The following is a 22008-nucleotide window of genomic DNA, read 5'->3' as shown; positions in this document are numbered from 1 at the left end:
GTATATATACACTGCACAGTACCACTCCTCCTGTATATATACACTGCACAGTACCACTCCTCCTGTCCTATATATATATACACTGCAGAATTTACAATAGCTATCACTCATGTAAGAAGTGAATTATGGCATTGGACTATACCTATATTTCTCTGCTGTATCTGGGCATCATGAATTGTGGTATGTGTTAAAGGGGGGGGGCCCACTGAGACTCTTTCGCCCGGGGCCCTCAAAAACCTGGAGCCGGCCCTGCATACATACAACACACACCATGCGACGACATGCACCATGCGACATGCTGCATGCACCATGTGATGACATGCACCATGCGACGACATGCACCATGCGACGACATGCACCATGCTGCATGCACCATGCAACGACATGCACCATGCGACGACATGCACCATGCGACGACATGCACCATGTGACGACATGCACCATGCACCATGCGACGACATGCTACATGCACCATGCGACGACATGCGACATGCATCATGCACCATGCGACATGCTGCATGCACCATGCGATGACATGTGACATGCACCATGCTACATGCACCATGCAACAACATGCACCATGCGCCGACATGCGACATGAACCATGCGACAACATGCACCATGCGACGACATGCTACATGCACCATGCGACATGCACCATGCGACGACATGCGACATTCACCATGCAACAACAAGCACCATGCGATGACATGCTACATGCACCATGCGACGACATGCGACATGCACCATGCTACATGCACCATGCAACAACATGCACCATGCGCCGACATGCGACATGAACCATGCGACAACATGCACCATGCGACGACATGCTACATGCACCATGCGACGACATGCGACATTCACCATGCAACAACAAGCACCATGCGATGACATGCTACATGCACCATGCGACGACATGCGACATTCACCATGCGACATGCACCATGCGACGACATGCACCATGCTACATGCACCATGCAACGACATGCGCCATGCGCCGACATGCGACATGAACATGCGACAACATGCACCATGCGACGACATGCGACATGCACCATGCTACATGCACCATGCGACGACATGCTACATGCACCATGCGACATGCACCATGCGACGACATGCGACATTCACCATGCGACGACATGCTACATGCACCATGCGACGACATGCGACATTCACCATGCGACATGCACCATGCGACGACATGCGACATGAACCATGTGACAGCATGCACCATGCGATGACATGCACCATGCGACGACATGTGACATGCTACATGCACCATGTGGCGACATGCACCATGCGACAACACGCACCATGCGACAACACGCACCATGCGACATGCACCATGCGACGACGCACCATGCGACGACATGCAACGACATGCACCATGCACCGTGCGACGACATGCACCATGCAACGTCATGCACCATGCAACGACATGCACCATGCAACGACATGCACCATGCAACGACATGTGACATACAGTACATACATACATACTACATACATACAGTACATATAACATAGAGTATATACTCACCATCACTTGTCACTTTGTTCCCCGAAGCCAGTGTCACCTGTAAAAAATATTAAAATAATAAACAAACAATATACTCCCTGTCCGCAGAAATCCCATTAAAACGAGTGTCCCACGACGATCGCCCGTGGAGAGCAGGAGCATCAGCTGATGCGACCACTCTCCAGGGGCTCCAGGAACACAATGATGGAAGGTATCCTTCCATCATGTATTCCTCACAAGGTATTCCTACGCCCCTGTGAGAAAATAGTCCCTAGTCTCACTATTGGCATTGCTGGGTGAGACATTTTCCCATGCAGCAATTGCCATAAAGTGAGACTTTGAACTAGAGTAACCTCAGTGATGCACTGCAGGAGCCATTGTCTCCTGTCAGTGTGTCACTGAGGGTCCTATAGAGCAGTGACATCACCCGATGTCACTGTTCTATAGGGGAGATCCTCATGGGACACTCGTTATTAATTGGACTACGGCGGACAGGTAGTATACGGTTTATTATTTTACTTTTTTTTGCAGGCGCTGAAGTATGGTAAGTATGGTTAAATGAAGAATATTAAAATACTTTTTTCCAAATGTGTGTGTGTTTTATTAACACTTTCTTACTATTGGATTAATAATGGATAGGCGTCTAGGCGTGTGGCCATCAGACGCACTCCGGCGCTAATACAACTCTATGAGAAAAAAAACGGATCTGGCGGAAAAAAAAAACGATCAGGTGGAAAAAAACGGATACGGCGGAAAAAAAAGATCCGGCAGAAAAAAAAAGATCCGACGAAAAAAAACGGATCCTGCAAATGTGCTCGCAGGATGCGTTTTGTAGCCATAGACTTGTATTAGCAACGGATCAGTCGTGTTTTGGCGGACGCAACACACAAAAAAGTTCAATGTAACCTTTTTTGTGCGACGTGTCTGCCATTTCCGACCGCGCATGCGTGGCAGGAACTCCGCCCCCTCCTCCACGCTCCTCATAATGGGCAGCGGATGCGTTGTAAAACTGCATCCGCTGCCGACGTTGTGCTAAATTTAGCATAACGTCCGTCGGTACGTCTGGCCGAAGGTTTGTAAAGTAGCCTTACATCTGAATTTGCTGAGTATAATGCAGCCACCCCAGAGTATAATGTAACCCCCCAAATAATATAATGCAGCCCCCCATAGAGTATGATGCAATCACCCCTCATAGAATATAAATATAATACAGCCCCCCATAGAATATAATGTAGCCCCGAATAGAATAGAATGCAGCCCACCTCCCCATAGAATATAATGCAGCCCCATCAAAGAATATCATGCAATCATCCCTCATAAAATCTAATACAGCCCCCCATAGAATATAATGCAGCCCACCTCCCCATAATATATAATGTAGCCCCATTGAATATAATGTAGCCCCCATAGAATATAATGCAGCCCCCCATAGTATATAAGACAGCCTCCCCCATAGAATAGAATATACCCCCGCAATAGTATATAACACAGCCACATAGTATATAACACGGCCTCCCCCATAGAATATAATATACCTCCCATAGTATATATCAAAGCCCGCATATAATATAGCACAACTTGCATAGTATATAGCACAGCCTGCATAATATAGCACAGCCCACGTAGTAGTATACAGCACAGCCCGCGTAGTAGTATACAGCACAGCCCGTGTAGTAGTATACAGCACAGCCTGGGTCGTAGTATATACAGCACAGCCCGCGTAGTAGTATATACAGCACAGCCCGCATAGTAGTATATACAGCACAGCCCGCGTAGTAGTATACACAGCACAGCCCACACAGTGGTATATACACAGCACAGCCCACACAGTGGTATATACACAGCACAGCCCACACAGTGGTATATACACAGCACAGCCCACACAGTGGTATATACAGCACAACCCACATCTCAGAGGCAGAGCGGGGAATGATGGGAGAGAGAGCGTCAGCGGATGCTCTCTCCTCCATCATTGCATTGAACTACGACGCCGGTATAGTTGAATGCGGCGGCGGCACTGGTGGGAGTAGGGGGGAAAGAGTGCAGCAGCCCACTACTGGCACCGGCCCTTCTGGCATTTGCCAGAAGTGCCCGATGGCCAGTCCGGCCCTGGTCACCGCCCACACACTTCCCTCCTCCTGAACTGCAGCGTTTCTCGGACCCACATCCGCAGCAAAACTGCAGACATTTTTTACATCACAATGAAAGTCTAAGGCCGGAGTCACACTACAGCGAGATACGGCCGAGTCTCGCAGGTTAAATACAAGCTCTGGCACCGGCACTCCGGAGCGGAGCGTGCGGCTCCATGTATTGCTATGCGGCCGCACGCTCCGCTCCAGAGTGCCGGTGCCAGAGCTTGGTTTTAACCTGCGAGACACGGCCGTATCTCACTGTAGTGTGATCCCAGCCTAAGGGTGCAGAAACGCTGCAGTTCGGCACAAAAGAAGTGACATGCTGCAGAGAAAAAAAAAAGCTGTGTTTCGGTGCGGCCTTTTCCGCAGCATGTGCACAACAAGTCTGCGGCTCCCATAGACTTACATTGATTGTGCACTACACTGCGGATTTGATGCAATTCCGTACGGCAAAAAACGCTGCAGATCTGCAATCAAATCCGCAACGTGTGTACACAGTCTTAGCATTTAGGGAACCTAGCAAAAAGGCAAGCAAAAAAAAAGTGTGGGATTGCACTTTTTTTGCAATTTCATCGCACTTTGAATTTTTTTCACATTTTCTGTTACACGACATGGTAAAACCAATGGTGTCGTTCAAAAGTAGAACTTGTCCCGCAAAAGATAAGCCCTCACATGGCCATATTGACGGAAACATTATGGCTCTGGAAAGAAGGGGAGCGATAAACGAAAAAAGCTCCAGGGGTGAAGGGGTTTAGAAACATGGATATGGACATATCTATGGAAATAGATATATAGATATATCTGTATGTATTTATCCCATATCTATCTAATTCTATCTATCTGTCTGTGTCTATCTATCTATCTATCCCACATCTATCTATCTATCTATCTCATATCTATCTATCTATCTATCTAGTATCTATCTATCTATCACATATCTATCTATCTATCTATCTCATATCTATCTATCTATCTATCACATATCTATCTATCACATATCTATCTATCTATCTATCTCATATCTATCTATCTATCTATCTAGTATCTATCTATCTATCTAGTATCTATCTATCTATCACATATCTATCTATCTATCTATCTCATATCTATCTATCTATCTATCTATCTATCTAGTATCTATCTATCTATTCCATATCTATCTATCTATCTATCTATCTATCTATCTATCTATCTCATATCTATCTATCTATCTATCTATTTATCTATCTAGTATCTATCTATCTATCTATTCCATATCAATCTATCTATCTATCTATCTATCTATGTGTAATGGAGTGTGGGTTGGACAAATGTAAAAGAGGAGTTGGACAGAAATGACATCACAAATCTTTTTGAAGAGAGAGGAGGGAGAGGAGGGAGGGGTTTGGGTGTTTTTGGAGTGGGTTGGGTGTGTTTTTGGAGTGGGTGTGCTAGGTTCGGGCTTAGTGGCAGTGCAAAGCATCATGGAACTTGTAGTATTAGAGCACAATGACTCAGGAGAAAGGAAGTTGTCGATTAACCCCATGAGAGCTGAATCCAGCACTGAAGATGTGCTGCTACAGCATGATAACAGGTAATATTGCTAAAATAAACACAGTAGATGTTTTCAGTGGCACATAATAGCAAGATTTATGAAAAAAACAACAACTTTATAGTAGTGGACAACTTCTTTAAGGCTGATGCTGGTAGCCTGAGTGGGGAATGTTGCAATGTGACATGACCCAACGGGGGTCTGGCAGCGGAAAATTGCAACACACACACAATGGTTCTGAGTTCCCCAGTAAATTCACCATTAGAGACTAAGCAAACAGCTGTGAGCTGTTATTAATAGCCTAGGAACCTTTTGTGATATTGACCCTTTTCCTAGATTATTAAGAACAGCCCCCAATGGGATTTCCCTATGCTGGTTATGAAAATTACCCTTGAGCCCACTCCGATTTTTTAATTTAATTCTTTTTTTACACAGGAGGGACAAAGCTGCTGCTGAATACGACTCCCATCACTGTCGCATGGTCACGTTGATCTTAGAGAGACCAAGTGACAATGATGAGAGCTGCCTTCAGCAGCCGGCGCCTGGGATCAGTGTGAACTGTGCTGCTTTTCCCAGGTGCCGGTACATGTCACACGGACATACAGACTGCACACCGATGCCACACTGATGTGAAACACAGAAAGCAAACGGACACACAGATGTCACATACGTACTTACGGATGGCACACGGACACGGGCCATGGATCTCACCAGTACTGCTTTTTCTTGTACAGGAATCACTAGGATGTGTGAAGGAGGCCTTACACGGAACACAAATATATATTTTACATGGATGGATATTCATATGTTTAATAATGTAGCAATTACAGATAAGCAGCTGCACTATAATATAGCATATAGGTTCTTTTATGGTGTTGAAAAGTATATCAGTCCATGTTATTCTATATAATAAAAAGTAGTATCCAAGCATTAAAGCGGTTATCTCAAACATAAATTGCTAAAATTGCAAAGTGCTTGGAAAAACAAAAAACTTTACAATTTACTTGTTATTAAAAATCCTCTCTGTTTTCTAGTGTGGAGGGATTTAAAATTCTATTGTTTACTGCTTGCTGCCCAAGTTACTGGCCACCTCTGCACTCTCTCAGCAGTGGCCGGTCTCCTAGGAAAAAGAGTGCAGCACTTAGAAACTCTTTACAGTAGTCTTTGTAAGAGGATTCAATTGCATTTGTTTTTTTTTACTTGAACAAGACGCTAGTCCAGCGTTGAAACACATTGTGGAAATACTATTTTAGGGCAGTCTCACACGTCCAGATAATTCCGGTACCGGAAAAAATCGGTACCGGAATTATCTGTGTTCGTGTGCCCCTACGTTTCTGTGGCACATCAGTGTGGCACACGCACCGTGCTGGGTACCACACGTACCAGCATCTGGTGCTGAAGCCGCAATTCATATCTTCCCTGCAGCAGCGTTTGCTGTAGAGAAGATATGAATAATTGTGTTTAAAATAAAGAGCTATGTGCCCCCCGCCCTCCCACCCCTGTGCGCCTCCCCCGCTGTTCTGAAAATATACAAAACAGGTTGCACTCTATCGTGCAAAAGCATGTCTAATATGAAATATATGAAATATGAATAGCAAAATGGCTTTTGAACATTAGGAAAATATTTAAGAGACGCTTTGCACAGAATTTGATATAATCAAATAGTGTGAGCCCATCAACCAATCGTCAAGGTGGTCTCATAAAACTGATGGGTCCCTGATCTCCCTGTCCAAATGTGAACACTTACCGAAGGCCAATGTCTGTATGCCTGGGTGAATGTGGTCACCTCTGTTCAGCAAAGCCTACATATGAGTTGACCGGGACCAAGTGTGATGAGATGCAATTAAAAACCACATGGTGATGGGAGGAGTGCGCAGTCAGTCAGCTACCATAGAAATGACAGAAAAAAAGACTCGCACATCCAAACTAGTGTGAATAGGTGCATACCAGGAGCAGCTACCTCCATACATAAATATACAAAACAGGTTGCACTCTATCGTGCAAAAGCATGTCTAATATGAAATATATGAAATATGAATAGCAAAATGGCTTTTGAACATTAGGAAAATATTTAAGAGACGCTTTGCACAGAATTTGATATAATCAAATAGTGTGAGCCCATCAACCAATCGTCAAGGTGGTCTCATAAAACTGATGGGTCCCTGATCTCCCTGTCCAAATGTGAACACTTACCGAAGGCCAATGTCTGTATGCCTGGGTGAATGTGGACACCTCTGTTCAGCAAAGCCTACATATGAGTTGACCGGGACCAAGTGTGATGAGATGCAATTAAAAACCACATGGTGATGGGAGGAGTGCGCAGTCAGTCAGCTAACATAGAAATGACAGAAAAAAAGACTCGCACATCCAAACTAGTGTGAATAGGTGCATACCAGGAGCAGCTACCTCCATACATAAATATACAAAACAGGTTGCACTCTATCGTGCAAAAGCATGTCTAATATGAAATATATGAAATATGAATAGCAAAATGGCTTTTGAACATTAGGAAAATATTTAAGAGACGCTTTGCACAGAATTTGATATAATCAAATAGTGTGAGCCCATCAACCAATCGTCAAGGTGGTCTCATAAAACTGATGGGTCCCTGATCTCCCTGTCCAAATGTGAACACTTACCGAAGGCCAATGTCTGTATGCCTGGGTGAATGTGGACACCTCTGTTCAGCAAAGCCTTCCCCCCAATGCTGTTCTGAAAATACTCACCCAGCTCGCTCCCTCGCCGGCGCTGCTTCCTGTTCTGGCCGCATCTTCTCCTGTATGTGGTCACGTGGGGCCGCTCATTTACAGTAATGAATATGCAGCTCCACCCCTATGGGAGGTGAAGCCGCATATTCATGACTGTAATCGGCGGCACCACGTGACCGCTGATACCGTAGAAGATGCGGCCAGAACAGGAAGCAGCGCCAGCGAGGGAGCCGGATGAGTATTTTCAGAACAGCATTGGGGGGAAGGGGGCGCATAGATCTTTATTTTAAACACTATTATTCATATCTTCTCTACAGCAAACGCTGCTGCAGGGAAGATATGAATCGCGGCTTCAGCACCAGTGGGGGGGACAGCGCTTGCAGTAGCGCTGTCTCCTGCACGGCACACGGACTGCACACAGACAACGTCCGTGTGCGGTACGTGTTTTACACGGACCCATTGACTTTAATGGGTCCGTGTAATACGTGCGCTCCCACGAACACTGACATGTCTCCGTGTTTGGCACACGGAGACACGGTCCGCAAAAAATCAATGACATCTGAACAGATGCATTGATTTTAATGTGTCTACGTGTGTCAGTGGCTCCGGTACGTGAGGAAACTGTCACCTCACGTTTCTGAGCCACTGACGTGTGAAACCGGCCTAACTAATCTTGGACTCAAGGAATCTTTTTGATAGCAGCGCACCCTGGTATTGTGTTATTGCTCAACTTGGTCAAGGACATGGTTTCAGCATATATTTATCATAAAATGCAAGGGGCAAGACAGGTACATCATTTTGAAACAGATTTAATTTGATCTTCTACAGTGTAAAATCTTGTACTACTAGTATGGATTGAGTGGTCACTCTCAAATGGGATCCCCCCCCCCAAAAAAAAAAAAAAAAGCATATGCAGTACACATTAATACATCTTTTTGTAGATTGTAAGAAACTCGTTACGAATGTTCACACTTTTGGTTCCCCAAATTTTGGTGACTAGTATAACAAGTATGAACCCTTTTCTTTCCATACAGCCTTTACACCTCCAATTTCCAAAGGAGAAGATCCTTTCAGGATGGATAACCTGCCTGCAGATCTAGGATACAAACTTCAGGTCAAAAATGGTGTGGTTTTTGTCTACCCAGATGATGATGCTCTGGCAAAAAACAAACCAAAGGATCTCAACTACCCAGATATCCATGTCTTTGTAGATGATATGAACTTCTTATTAACACTTATTGCCCAGGGACCTGTGTAAGTACAACTAGGCCAAGTCTCATTATTTCGTTATAAGAAATGTCAAATGTTTTTTGTCTGACTCTCTGGTTTTATTGTTTTCAGACCCTTGTCCCATATAAGAGGGAATGGAGTTGGGTTTTTGCTTTTAACTATAAATTACCTGAGCTCATAACTATAGAGCAATCCTGTTTACCTTCATTATAACATTCATTTTCCCTTTAGCTACCACTAGAGGGCACTCCCTGCATAAACATGTATACAGAGCATTGTTTTGTCCACTATTAGACAATCACAGCTTAATCAATTCAGGACCTCAATTAACATAAAAGCCCATGCGATGATGCGTCTATAGTCAACTCTCAAAACTATGCTGTTCCAGTGGTGTCAGTGTTCTGATTCTTGGCTGTAATATGACATTGTTGTGTCACGAGCCAGCCTCAGCTAATGCGTGGCTCCTATTTGGCTGCAGATCATGATAGTCCGTCAGTGCTGATGTCCATTCTAATGAAATTATAAAGGCTGCAGCTGATGAGCAGCCGCTCACTTGCTGCTGCCGACACATGAAACACAAAGTCATGTCACTGCTGGGAACAGCAGTGCTAGCATTGCCGGAATGACAATGCTGCAGGAGGTGAGTATAAACTCCATATGCAAGACAGGGCAGAAGCTTAGATATCCATAGTTACAACCACTAACAACAAACTGTCACTATATGAATGGTCATAACCAGGGATACCTCAGCTACTGCAAAGCCCTGCACATGGGGTAAGCGACATAGCTTATCAGAAGAACTATATTATATTTCTAATTGGAGGTATTTATTACTACTATTATTTTTACTCCCACTACATATTGGGATAGAATCTTGAAGATTGGAATACCCATTTAAATTCAGGTCCTGAATTTATTAGGCTTGGGTTGTCGAATCCCTTTAACCCCAAGGGTGGTTTGCACGTTAATGACCAGGCCAATGTTTACAATTCTGACCACTGTCCCTTTATGAGGTTATAACTCTGGAACGCTTCAATGGATCCCGGTGATTCTGACATTGTTTTCTCGTGACATATTGTACTTCATGATAGTGGTAAAATTTCTTTGATATTACCTGCGTTTATTTGTAAAAAAAAAAACGGAAATTTGGCAAAAATTTTGAAAAGTTTGCAATTTTTCAACTTTGAATTTTTATGCAATTAAATCACAGAGATATGTCACACAAAATACTTAATAAGTAACATTTCCCACATGTCTACTTTACATCAGCACAATTTTGGAACCAACACTTTTTTTGTTAGGGAGTTATAAGGGTTAAAAGTTGACCAGTAATTTCTCATTTTTACAACACCATTTTTTTTTTTTTTAGGGACCACATCTCATTTGAAGTCATTTTGAGGGGTCTATATGATAGAAAATAACCAAGTGTGTCACCATTCTAAAAACTGCACCCCTCAAGGTGCTCAAAACCACATTCAAGAAGTTTATTAACCTTTCAGATGTTTCACAGGAATTTTTGGAATGTTTAAATAAAAATGAACATTTAACTTTTTCCACAAAAAATTTACTTTAGCTCCAATTTGTTTTATTTTACCAAGGGTAACAGGAGAAAATGGACCACAAAAGTTGTTGTACAATTTGTCCTGAGTACGCTGATACCCCATATGTGGGGGTAAACCACTGTTTCGGCGCAAGGCAGAGCTCGGAAGCGAAGGAGCGCCATTTGACTTTTCAATGCAAATTGACAGGAATTGAGATGGGACGCCATGTTGCGTTTGGAGAGCCAATGATGTGCCTAAACATTGAAACCCCCCACAAGTGACACCATTTTGGAAAGTAGACCCCCTAAGGAACTTATCTAGATGTGTGGTGAGTGAGCACTTTGACCCATTAAGTGATTCACAGAAGTTTATAATGCAGAGCCGTAAAAATAAAAAATCATATTTTTTCACAAAAATGATCTTTTCGCCCCCAATTTTTTATTTTACCAAGGATAAGAGAAGAAATTGGACCCCAAAAGTTGTTGTACATTTTGTCCTGAGAACGCTGATACCCCATATGTGGGGGTAAACCACTTTTTGGGTGCATGGCAGAGCTCAGAAGGGAAGGAGCGCCATTTGACTTTTCAATGCAAAATTGACTGGAATTGAGATGGGACGCCATGTTGCGTTTAGAGAGCCACTGATGTTCCTAAACATTGAAACTCCCCACAAGTGACACCATTTTGGAAAGTAGACCCCCTAAGGATCTCATTTAGATGTGTTGTGAGAGGTTTGAACTCCCAAGTGTTTCACTACAGTTTATAACGCAGAGCCGTGAAAATAAAAATTCTTTTTTTTCCCACAAAAATTATTTTTTAGCCCCCATTTTTGTATTTTCCCAAAAGTAACAGGAGAAATTGGACCCAAAAATTGTTGTCCAATTTGTCCTGAGTACGCTGATACCCGATATGTTGGGGGGGGGGGGAAACACCGTTTGGGCGCATGGGAGAACTTGGACGGGAAGGAGCGCCATTTGGAATGCAGACTTAGATGGATTGGTCTGCAAGTGTGACATTGCGTTTGCAGAGCTCCTAATGTACCTAAACAGTAGAAACCCCCCATAAGTGACCCCATATTGGAACATAGACCCCCCAAGGAACTTATCTAGATTTGTTGTGAGAACTTTGAACCCCGAAGTGTTTCACTAGTTTATAACGCAGAGCCGTGAAAATAAAAATTCTTTTTTTTCCCACAAAAATTATTTTTTAGCCCCCAGTTTTGTATTTTTCCAAGGGTAACAGTGGAAATTGGACCCCAAAAGTTGTTGTCCAATTTGTCCTGAGTACGCTGATACCCCATATGTGGGGGGGAACCACCGTTTGAGCGCATGGCAGAGCTCGTAAGGGAAGGAGCGCCATTTGGAATGCAGACTTAGATGGATTGGTCTGCAGGCGTCACATTGCATTTGCAGAGCCCCTAATGTACCTAGACAGTAGAAACCCCCCACAAGTGACCCCATATTGGAAACTAGACCCCCAAGGAACTTATCTAGATGTTTGAAAGATTACCAGTCAATCATATGCCTATGTATTTGAAAACTCATAAATCAATGAATATATAAAGGAGGACATAGAGTCAAACAATTACCAAAAAACTAAACACAGTTTATTAAATTAATAGTTTACATAATAAAATGTTGATTACATGGGTCAAGTACATTTAAATAAGTGAACAAATCCTCAGGTGTGAAAAAAAGACCGAGGGACTCCTAAAAGGACTGGAAAAGTAGGCACCTATAGTAAATCATTTAGTAACAGCCAAGTCACGGCTTATATAAAAGATTATGAAAAAGAGATAAATGACCGAAAAAATTCCACTAAGATGGACCATGGATCAAACTATAAAGGTGCATCACACAAAATGATCACATTGTATATCAATCCAAATGTCCCGTAGTCCAATTAACATGTGCAGATGTTTTCTCACACATCATTAACACCCCAAATTTTTAAATGTCCTTTGTTGAATGAAGTGTCATCTTCATTTCTATCCAACATATTCCTTTGGTCCACCGTAAAATTAAGATGTAATGCCATTCTATTGTGGCCCGATCCAGTCACCATCTCAATTTCAACATAATATTCCAAACTACATAACAAAAACACAACAAATAAAATTAAAACCATATAGACTAAGAAACTAGATTAAAATCTGGATGGTGTGTGGCAGGAAAAAGAAGGGAGGAGGGCAATAGAAAGGATTAGTAATGTTCAAAAAAGGGGAAGCATATACCCCTATCAGGAATGTGGCTACGGCTTGCAGTAAGCCCCAACATATCTAATTGTAGATGTATTGAAAAGGGGAACTTTGGCTGCCATATAGCCGGATAGGTATTGGGCTTCGGATTCCTACCCTCTTTTTTGATTGTAATTTGCATTGGGGGATCGGAACCTATGTAACCAGCCTAGCCCGTTTTGTTTATAATGCTAGGATTATACGCTTAATGTGAATAGTAACCCTTATGGTCCCTCCTAACTGAGATAGTTTGTTTTTTTGGTTACTTGTATGTGTTTTTATATATTATGGGTTAAATAACAGATATAATTTTTATATTATGAGTTTTTTGTGCTTTTCGGTCTCACTGCTGTTTTAAGCTATTGGTGGCACTGATGGAATTGTTTAGTATTGTTAGCACATATTGATTATGGATCATTAATTTGATTATATATACAATATAATTCTTGCATAAACTCATGCAAGTCACTCTCAGATTCCTGCCAAATTATGAAGAGGTCATCAATGTAACATAACCAGCACTGCACATGGTCCGTGGCCCGGGCGCCCCCCTGTTGTGAATTCCGCTCTTGGGCTCCCTCCGGTGGTTGTAAGTGGCACTTTTGTGAGTTCTGCTCTTGGGCTCCCTCTTGTGGTTTCTAGTGGTATGGCTGCTTTTTGGAGTTAGCTGTCATCAGCTGCCTCCACTTATCGTCCGCTATTTAAGTCTGGCTCTTTCTTCAGCCTGTGCCACTTGTCAATGTTTCCTGGCTGGATTCACATCTCTGCTTGGATTCTCCTGGTTTCCTGACCAGTTCTGCAAAGATAAGTTCTGGCTTTGCTCATTTCAGTCCACATGTTGTGGACTTATTGTTCTGTGCACTCTATATTTGTCCAGCTTGTCAGTATGGATTTTTTCTGTTAGCTGGAAGCTCTGGGAAGGAGATTTACCCTCCACACCTTTAGTCAGGTGTGGAGATTTTGTAAACTCTGTGTGGATTGTTTTGTAGTTTTTATACTGACCGCACAGTATCCTTTCCTGTCCTATCTATCAAGCTAGACTGGCCTCCTATGCTAAAATCTGATTTAATTTCTGCGTATGTTATTTTCCCCTCCTCTCACCGTCAATATTTGTGGGGGGCTATCTTTCCTTTGGGGATTTTCTCTGAGGCAAGATAGGTTTCCTGTTTCCATCTTTAGGGGAAGTTAGATCTTAGGCTGTGCCGAGGGGTCTAGGGAGCGTCAGGTACCCCCCACGGCTATTTTTAGTTGCGCTGCTAGGTTCAGGGTTTGCGGTCAGTACAGATACCACCTCCTTCAGAGCTTGTCTCATGTTGTTCCTAAACCACCAGATCATAACAGTACAAGTGGCCAAAAATGAATTAAATGTATCTCAAAAGAAGGAAAAGAAAGTTCTGAACCATTTTTTTTTCTGTGCTTTGGTTTGTCTTTTTTTTTTCCCTCTTGATATCTAGGTGGTTCAGGATATATGTTTTGGCATGGATGTTCAGGGTTTGTTTTCTCGTGTGGATCAACTTGCTGCAAGAGTATAGAGTATCCAGGACTATGTTGTCCAGACTCTGGCTTTAGAGCCCAGAATTCCTACTTCTGATTTGTTTTTTGGGGACAGATCCAAGTTTTTGAACTTTAAAAATAACTGCAAATTGTTTTTTGCTTTGAAACCCCGTTCTTCTGGTGATCCCATTCAGCAGGTGAAAATCATCATATCCTTGCTGCGTGGTGACCCTCAAGACTGGGCTTTTTCTCTTGAAACAGGGGATCCGGCATTATTGAATGTAGATGCATTTTTTCAAGCGCTCGGATTATTGTATGACAAACCTAATTCTGTGGATCATGCAGAAAAAACCCTGTTGGCCTTGTGTCAAGGTTAGGAAGCGGCAGAGTTATACTGCCAGAAATTTAGAAAATGGTCTGTGCTCACTAAATGGAATGAAGAGGCTCTGGCTGCTATTTTCAGAAAAGGTCTTTCTGAAACCCTTAAAGATGTTATGGTGGGCTTTCCTACGCCTGCCGGTTTGAGTGAATCTATGTCTCTAGCCATTCAGATTGATCGGCGTCTGCGCGAGCGCAAAGCTGTGCACCATATGGCAGTATCCTCTGAGCATAGTCCTGAACCTATGCAATGTGATAGGATTTTGAGTAGAATAATAAAACGGCAGGATTTCAGACGTCAGAATAGGCTGTGTTTTTACTCTGGTGATTCGGCTCATGTTATCTCTGATTGCCCTAAGCGTACTAAGAGAGTCGCTAGGTCTGTTACCATTAGTACTATACAGCCGAAATTTCTCTTATCTGTGACCCTGATTTGCTCATTGTCGTCCTTTTCTGTCATGGCATTTGTGGATTCAGGCGCTGCCCTGAACTTAATGGACTTAGAATTCACCAGGCGCTGTGGTTTTTCCTTGCAGCCTTTGCAGAGCCCTATTCCTTTGAGGGGCATTGATGCTACACCCTTGGCCAAGGATAAACCTCAGTACTGGACACAGATGACTATGTACATGGCTCCTGCACATCAGGAAGATTGCCGTTTTCTGGTGTTGCATAACCTGCATGATGTTGTTGTGCTGGGATTTCCATGGTTACATGAACATAATCCGGTGCTGGATTGAAAAACTATGTCGGTGACTAGTTGGGGTTGTCTAGGAGTACATAGTGACGTTCCTTTGATGTCAATTTCCTCTTCCCCCTCTTCTGAGGTCCCTGAGTTTTTGTCGGATTTCCAGGATGTATTTGATGAGCCCAAGTCCAGTTCCCTTCCTCCACATAGGGACTGTGATTGTGCTATTAACTTGATTCCTGGTTGTAAGTTCCCTAAGGGCCGACTTTTCAATCTGTCTGTGCCAGAGCATGCCGCGATGCGGAGCTATGTTAAGGAATCTTTGGAGAAAGGGCATATTCGGCCCTCTTCGTCACCAATGGGAGCGGGTTTCTTTTTTGTTGCTAAGAAGGATGGCTCCTTGAGACCCTGTATTGATTATCGTCTTCTTAATAAGATCACGGTCAAATTCGCTGTCCAGTGGGGAAGCTGTTGTGAATTCTGTGGTCGAGCTCCCTCCTGTGGTCATGAGTGGTACTTCGGCTGGTTCTGTCTATGAGCTTCCTCTGGTGGATGTGAGTGGGGCTGCGGCTTCTGAGTTTCCTTCCTCAGGTGACGAGGTTAAGTCGTTAGGTGCTGCTCTATTTAACTCCACCTAGTTCTTTGTTCCTTGCCTCCAGTCAATGTTCCAGTATTGGTCTTGCTCTCTCCTGGATCGTCTTGTGGCCTGTCTGCCCTGCATAAGCTAAGTTCTGCTTGTGTTACTTTTGTTTGCTATTTTTTCTGTCCAGCTTGCTATATTGGTTTTTCTTGCTTGCTGGAAGCTCTGGGACGCAGAGGGAGCACCTCCGTGCCGTTAGTCGGTACGGAGGGTCTTTTTGCGCCCTCTGCGTGGTTGTTTGTAGGTTTTTGTGCTGACCGCAAAGCTATCTTTACTATCCTCGGTCTATTCAGTAAGTCGGGCCTCACTTTGCTAAAACCTATTTCATCTCTGTGTTTGTATTTTCATCTTTACTCACAGTCATTATATGTGGGGGGCTGCCTTTTCCTTTGGGGAATTTCTCTGAGGCAAGGTAGGCTTATTTTTCTATCTTCAGGGCTAGCTAGTTTCTCAGGCTGTGCCCGAGGCGCCTAGGTCTGGTCAGGAGCGCTCCACGGCTACCTCTAGTGTGGTGTGATAGGATTAGGGATTGCGGGCAGCAGAGTTCCCACGTCTCAGAGCTCGTCCTATGTTATTAGTAACTATCAGGTCACTTTGTGTGCTCTTAACCACCAGGTCCATTGTGTTTCTGAATCACCAGCTCATAACAGTACTGGAGGCCCAAAGTACTAATGCTTCTCAATAGAGGGAAAAGAGAAGTTCTGAGACCATTTTTTTTTCTCTTCACTGTGTTTTGTCTTCCTTTTCCCCTAGACATTTGGGTGGTTCAGGACACAGGTGTAGTGATGGACATTAAAGGTCTGTTTTCTTGTGTGGATCATCTCACTGCAAGAGTACAAAATGTTCAAGACATTGTGGTTCAGAAATCTATGTTAGAACCTAGAATTCCTATTCCTGACTTATTTTCTGGAGATAGAGCTAAGTTTCTGAATTTCAAAAATAATTGTAAACTGTTTCTGGCTTTGAAACCCCGCTCCTCTGGTGACCCAGTTCAACAAGTTAAGATCATTATTTCTTTATTACGTGGCGACCCTCAAGACTGGGCATTTTCCCTTGCGCCAGGAGATCCTGCATTATGCGATATTGATGCGTTTTTTCTGGCGCTCGGATTGCTGTATGATGAACCTAATTCAGTGGATCAGGCAGAGAAAAATTTGCTGGCTCTGTGTCAGGGTCAGGATGAGGTAGAGATATATTGTCAGAAGTTTAGGAAGAGGTCTGTGCTCACTCAATGGAATGAATGTGCGCTGGCAGCAATTTTCAGAAAGGGTCTCTCTGAAGCCCTTAAGGATGTCATGGTGGGATTTCCTATGCCTGCTGGTCTGAATGAGTCTATGTCTTTGGCCATTCAGATCGATCGACGCTTACGTGAGCGTAAAAATGTGCACCATTTGGCGGTATTATCTGAGCATAAACCTGAGCCTATGCAATGTAATAGAACTTTGACCAGAGCTGAACGGCAAGAACACAGACGTCGGAATGGGCTGTGTTTTTATTGTGGTGATTCCACTCATGCTATCTCCGATTGTCCTAAGCGCACTAAGCGGTTCGCTAGGTCTGCCACCATTGGTACGGTACAGTCGAAATTTCTTTTGTCCGTTACTTTGATCTGCTCTTTGTCATCCTATTCTGTCATGGCATTTGTGGATTCAGGCGCTGCCCTGAATTTGATGGACTTGGACTATGCTAGGCGCTGTGGGTTTTTCTTGGAGCCCTTGCAGTATCCTATTCCATTGAGAGGAATTGATGCTACGCCTTTGGCCAAGAATAAGCCTCAGTACTGGACCCAACTGACCATGTGCATGGCTCCTGCGCATCAGGAGGATATTCGCTTTTTGGTGTTGCATAATCTGCATGATGTGGTCGTGTTGGGGTTGCCATGGCTACAAGTCCATAACCCAGTATTGGATTGGAAATCTATGTCTGTGTCCAGCTGGGGTTGTCAGGGGGTACATGGTGATGTTCCAGTTCTGTCTATCTCATCATCCACCCCTTCTGAGGTCCCAGAGTTCTTGTCGGATTACCGGGATGTATTTGATGAGCCCAAGTCCAGTGCCCTACCTCCGCATAGGGATTGCGATTGTGCTATCGATTTGATTCCTGGTACTAAGTTTCCTAAGGGTCGACTGTTTAATTTGTCTGTGCCTGAGCACTCCGCTATGCGGAGTTACGTAAAGGAATCCTTGGAGAAGGGTCATATTGGCCCGTCGTCGTCGCCATTGGGAGCAGGGTTCTTTTTTGTGGCCAAGAAGGATGGTTCGTTGAGACCTTGTATTGATTACCGCCTTCTAAATAAAATCACAGTCAAATTTCAGTACCCCTTGCCGCTGCTGTCTGATTTGTTTGCTCGGATTAAGGGGGCTAGTTGGTTCACCAAGATAGATCTTCGTGGTGCGTATAATCTTGTGCGTATTAAACAGGGCGATGAATGGAAAACAGCATTTAATACGCCCGAGGGCCATTTTGAGTACCTGGTTATGCCATTCGGGCTTTCCAATGCTCCATCAGTATTTCAGTCCTTTATGCATGACATCTTCCGAGAGTACCTGGATAAATTCCTGATTGTATACTTGGATGATATTTTGGTCTTCTCGGATGATTGGGAGTCTCACGTGAAGCAGGTTAGAATGGTGTTCCAGGTCCTGCGTGCAAATTCTTTGTTTGTGAAGGGGTCAAAGTGTCTCTTTGGTGTTCAGAAGGTTTCATTTTTGGGTTTCGTTTTTTCCCCTTCTACTATCGAGATGGACCCTGTTAAAGTTCAGGCCATTTATGATTGGACTCAGCCGACATCTCTGAAGAGTCTGCAAAAGTTTCTGGGCTTTGCTAATTTTTATCGTCGCTTCATCAATAATTTTTCTAGTATTGCTAAACCGTTGACTGATTTAACCAAGAAGGGTGCTGATGTGGTCAATTGGTCTTCTGCTGCTGTAGAAGCTTTTCAGGAGTTGAAGCGTCGTTTTTCTTCTGCCCCTGTGTTGTGCCAGCCAGATGTTTCGCTCCCGTTCCAGGTCGAGGTTGATGCTTCTGAGATTGGAGCAGGGGCTGTTTTGTCGCAAAGAAGTTCTGATGGCTCGGTGATGAAACCATGTGCCTTCTTTTCCAGGAAGTTTTCGCCTGCTGAGCGCAATTATGATGTTGGCAATCGAGAGTTGTTGGCCATGAAGTGGGCATTCGAGGAGTGGCGTCATTGGCTTGAAGGAGCTAAGCATCGCGTGGTGGTCTTGACTGATCACAAGAACTTGACTTATCTCGAGTCTGCCAAACGGTTGAATCCTAGACAGGCTCGTTGGTCGCTGTTTTTCTCCCGTTTTGACTTTGTGGTTTCGTACCTTCCGGGCTCTAAGAATGTGAAGGCGGATGCCCTGTCTAGGAGTTTTGTGCCCGACTCTCCGGGTTTGCCTGAGCCGGCGGGTATTCTCAAAGAGGGGGTAATTTTGTCTGCCATCTCCCCTGATTTGCGGCGGTTGCTGCAAAAATTTCAGGCTAATAGACCTGACCGTTGCCCAGCGGAGAAACTGTTTGTCCCTGATAAATGGACGAGTAGAGTTATCTCTGAGGTTCATTGTTCGGTGTTGGCTGGTCATCCTGGAATCTTTGGTACCAGAGATTTGGTGGCTAGATCCTTTTGGTGGCCGTCTCTGTCGCGGGATGTGCGTTCGTTTGTGCAGTCCTGTGGGATTTGTGCTCGGGCTAAGCCCTGCTGTTCTCGTGCCAGTGGGTTGCTTTTGCCCTTGCCAGTCCCGAAGAGGCCCTGGACACATATCTCTATGGATTTTATTTCGGATCTCCCCGTCTCTCAAAAGATCTCGGTCATTTGGGTGGTTTGTGATCGCTTCTCTAAGATGGTCCATTTGGTACCCTTGTCTAAATTGCCTTCCTCCTCTGATTTGGTGCCATTGTTTTTCCAGCATGTAGTTCGTTTACATGGCATTCCGGAGAACATCGTTTCTGACAGAGGTTCCCAGTTTGTTTCGAGGTTTTGGCGAGCCTTTTGTGCTAGGATGGGCATTGATTTGTCTTTTTACTCGGCTTTCCATCCTCAGACAAATGGCTAAACTGAACGAACCAATCAGACCTTGGAAACATATCTGAGATGTTTTGTTTCTGCTGATCAGGATGATTGGGTGTCCTTTTTGCCTTTGGCTGAGTTCGCCCTTAATAATCGGGCCAGCTCGGCTACTTTGGTTTCGCCGTTTTTCTGCAATTCTGGTTTCCATCCTCGTTTCTCTTCAGGGCAGGTTGAGTCTTCGGACTGTCCTGGTGTGGATACTGTGGTGGATAGGTTGCAGCAAATTTGGACTCATGTTGTGGACAATTTGACATTGTCCCAGGAGAAGGCTCAACGTTTCGCTAACCGCAAGCGCTGTGTTGGGGATTTGGTTTGGTTGTCGTCTCGTTATATTCCTATGAAAGTTTCCTCTCCTAAGTTTAAGCCTCGTTTCATTGGTCCGTATAGGATTTCTGAGGTTCTTAATCCTGTGTCTTTTCGTTTGACCCTTCCAGCTTCTTTTTCCATCCATAATGTATTCCATAGGTCATTGTTGCGGAGATACGTGGCACCTGTGGTTCCATCCGTTGATCCTCCTGCCCCGGTTTTGGTTGAGGGGGAGTTGGAGTATATAGTGGAGAAGATTTTGGATTCTCGTATTTCGAGACGGAAACTCCAGTACCTGGTTAAGTGGAAGGGTTATGGTCAGGAAGATAATTCCTGGGTCTTTGCCTCTGATGTTCATGCTGCCGATCTGGTTCGTGCCTTTCATTTGGCTCATCCTGGTCGGCCTGGGGGCTCTGGTGAGGGTTCGGTGACCCCTCCTCAAGGGGGGGTACTGTTGTGAATTCTGTGGTCGAGCTCCCTCCTGTGGTCATGAGTGGTACTTCGGCTGGTTCTGTCTATGAGCTTTCTCTGGTGCATGTGAGTGGGGCTGCGGCTTCTGAGTTTCCTTCCTCAGGTGACGAGGTTAAGTCGTTAGGTGCTGCTCTATTTAACTCCACCTAGTTCTTTGTTCCTTGCTTCCAGTCAATGTTCCAGTATTGATCTTGCTCTCTCCTGGATCGTCTTGTGGCCTGTCTGCCCTGCATAAGCTAAGTTCTGCTTGTGTTACTTTTGTTTGCTATTTTTTCTGTCCAGCTTGCTATATTGGTTTTTCTTGCTTGCTGGAAGCTCTGGGACGCAGAGGGAGCACCTCCGTGCCGTTAGTCGGTGCGGAGGGTCTTTTTGCGCCCTCTGCGTGGTTGTTTGTAGGTTTTTGTGCTGACCGCAAAGCTATCTTTACTATCCTCGGTCTATTCAGTAAGTCGGGCCTCACTTTGCTAAAACCTATTTCATCTCTGTGTTTGTATTTTCATCTTTACTCACAGTCATTATATGTGGGGGGCTGCCTTTTCCTTTCTCTGAGGCAAGGTAGGCTTATTTTTCTATCTTCAGGGCTAGCTAGTTTCTCAGCTGGGCCCGAGGCGCCTAGGTCTGGTCAGGAGCGCTCCACGGCTACCTCTAGTGTGGTGTGATAGGATTAGTGATTGCGGTCAGCAGAGTTCCCACGTCTCAGAGCTCGTCCTATGTTATTAGTAACTATCAGGTCACTTTGTGTGCTCTTAACCACTAGGTCCATTGTGTTTCTGAATCACCAGCTCATAACAGGAAGCTGTTTGTTCCTGATAGATGGACAAGTAAGGTAATTTCTGAGGTTCATTGTTCAGTGTTGGCTGGTCATCCTGGGATTTTTGGTACCAGAGATTTGGTTGCTAGGTCCTTTTGGTGGCCTTCCTTGTCTCACGATGTGCGTGCTTTTGTGCAGTCCTGTGGGACTTGCGCCCGGGCCAAGCCTTGCTGTTCCCGCGCTAGTGGGTTGCTTTTGCCTTTGCTGGTCCCTGAGAGGCCCTGGACGCATATTTCCATGGATTTTATTTTG

At 44.3% G+C, this 22008-nt stretch overlaps 1 protein-coding gene across 2 annotated transcripts in view; it reads left to right on the top strand.

Annotated features, from left to right (window-relative positions):
- The window catches only part of AMPD1 (adenosine monophosphate deaminase 1), a 139820-nt gene that overhangs the window by 41778 nt on the left and 76034 nt on the right, over window positions 1-22008 (top strand). The window contains exons 1-2 of one of the 2 annotated variants that reach the window (XM_069756123.1): window positions 5127-5230; window positions 8931-9150. In XM_069756123.1, coding sequence (XP_069612224.1) covers window positions 5206-5230; window positions 8931-9150 — 245 coding nt within the window. In that variant the 5' untranslated portion in view covers window positions 5127-5205. Of the gene's footprint in view, window positions 1-5126; window positions 5231-8930; window positions 9151-22008 lie in introns of those variants that run through there. The other variant, XM_069756122.1, reaches the window with a different exon arrangement.

This window comes from Ranitomeya imitator, chromosome 3 (genome assembly GCF_032444005.1).
Source record: "Ranitomeya imitator isolate aRanImi1 chromosome 3, aRanImi1.pri, whole genome shotgun sequence".
Classification (NCBI taxonomy): Eukaryota; Metazoa; Chordata; class Amphibia; order Anura; family Dendrobatidae; genus Ranitomeya; species Ranitomeya imitator.
Note: the sequence above shows the minus strand (reverse complement) of the source record. Positions and strands in the feature narration are given on the sequence as shown.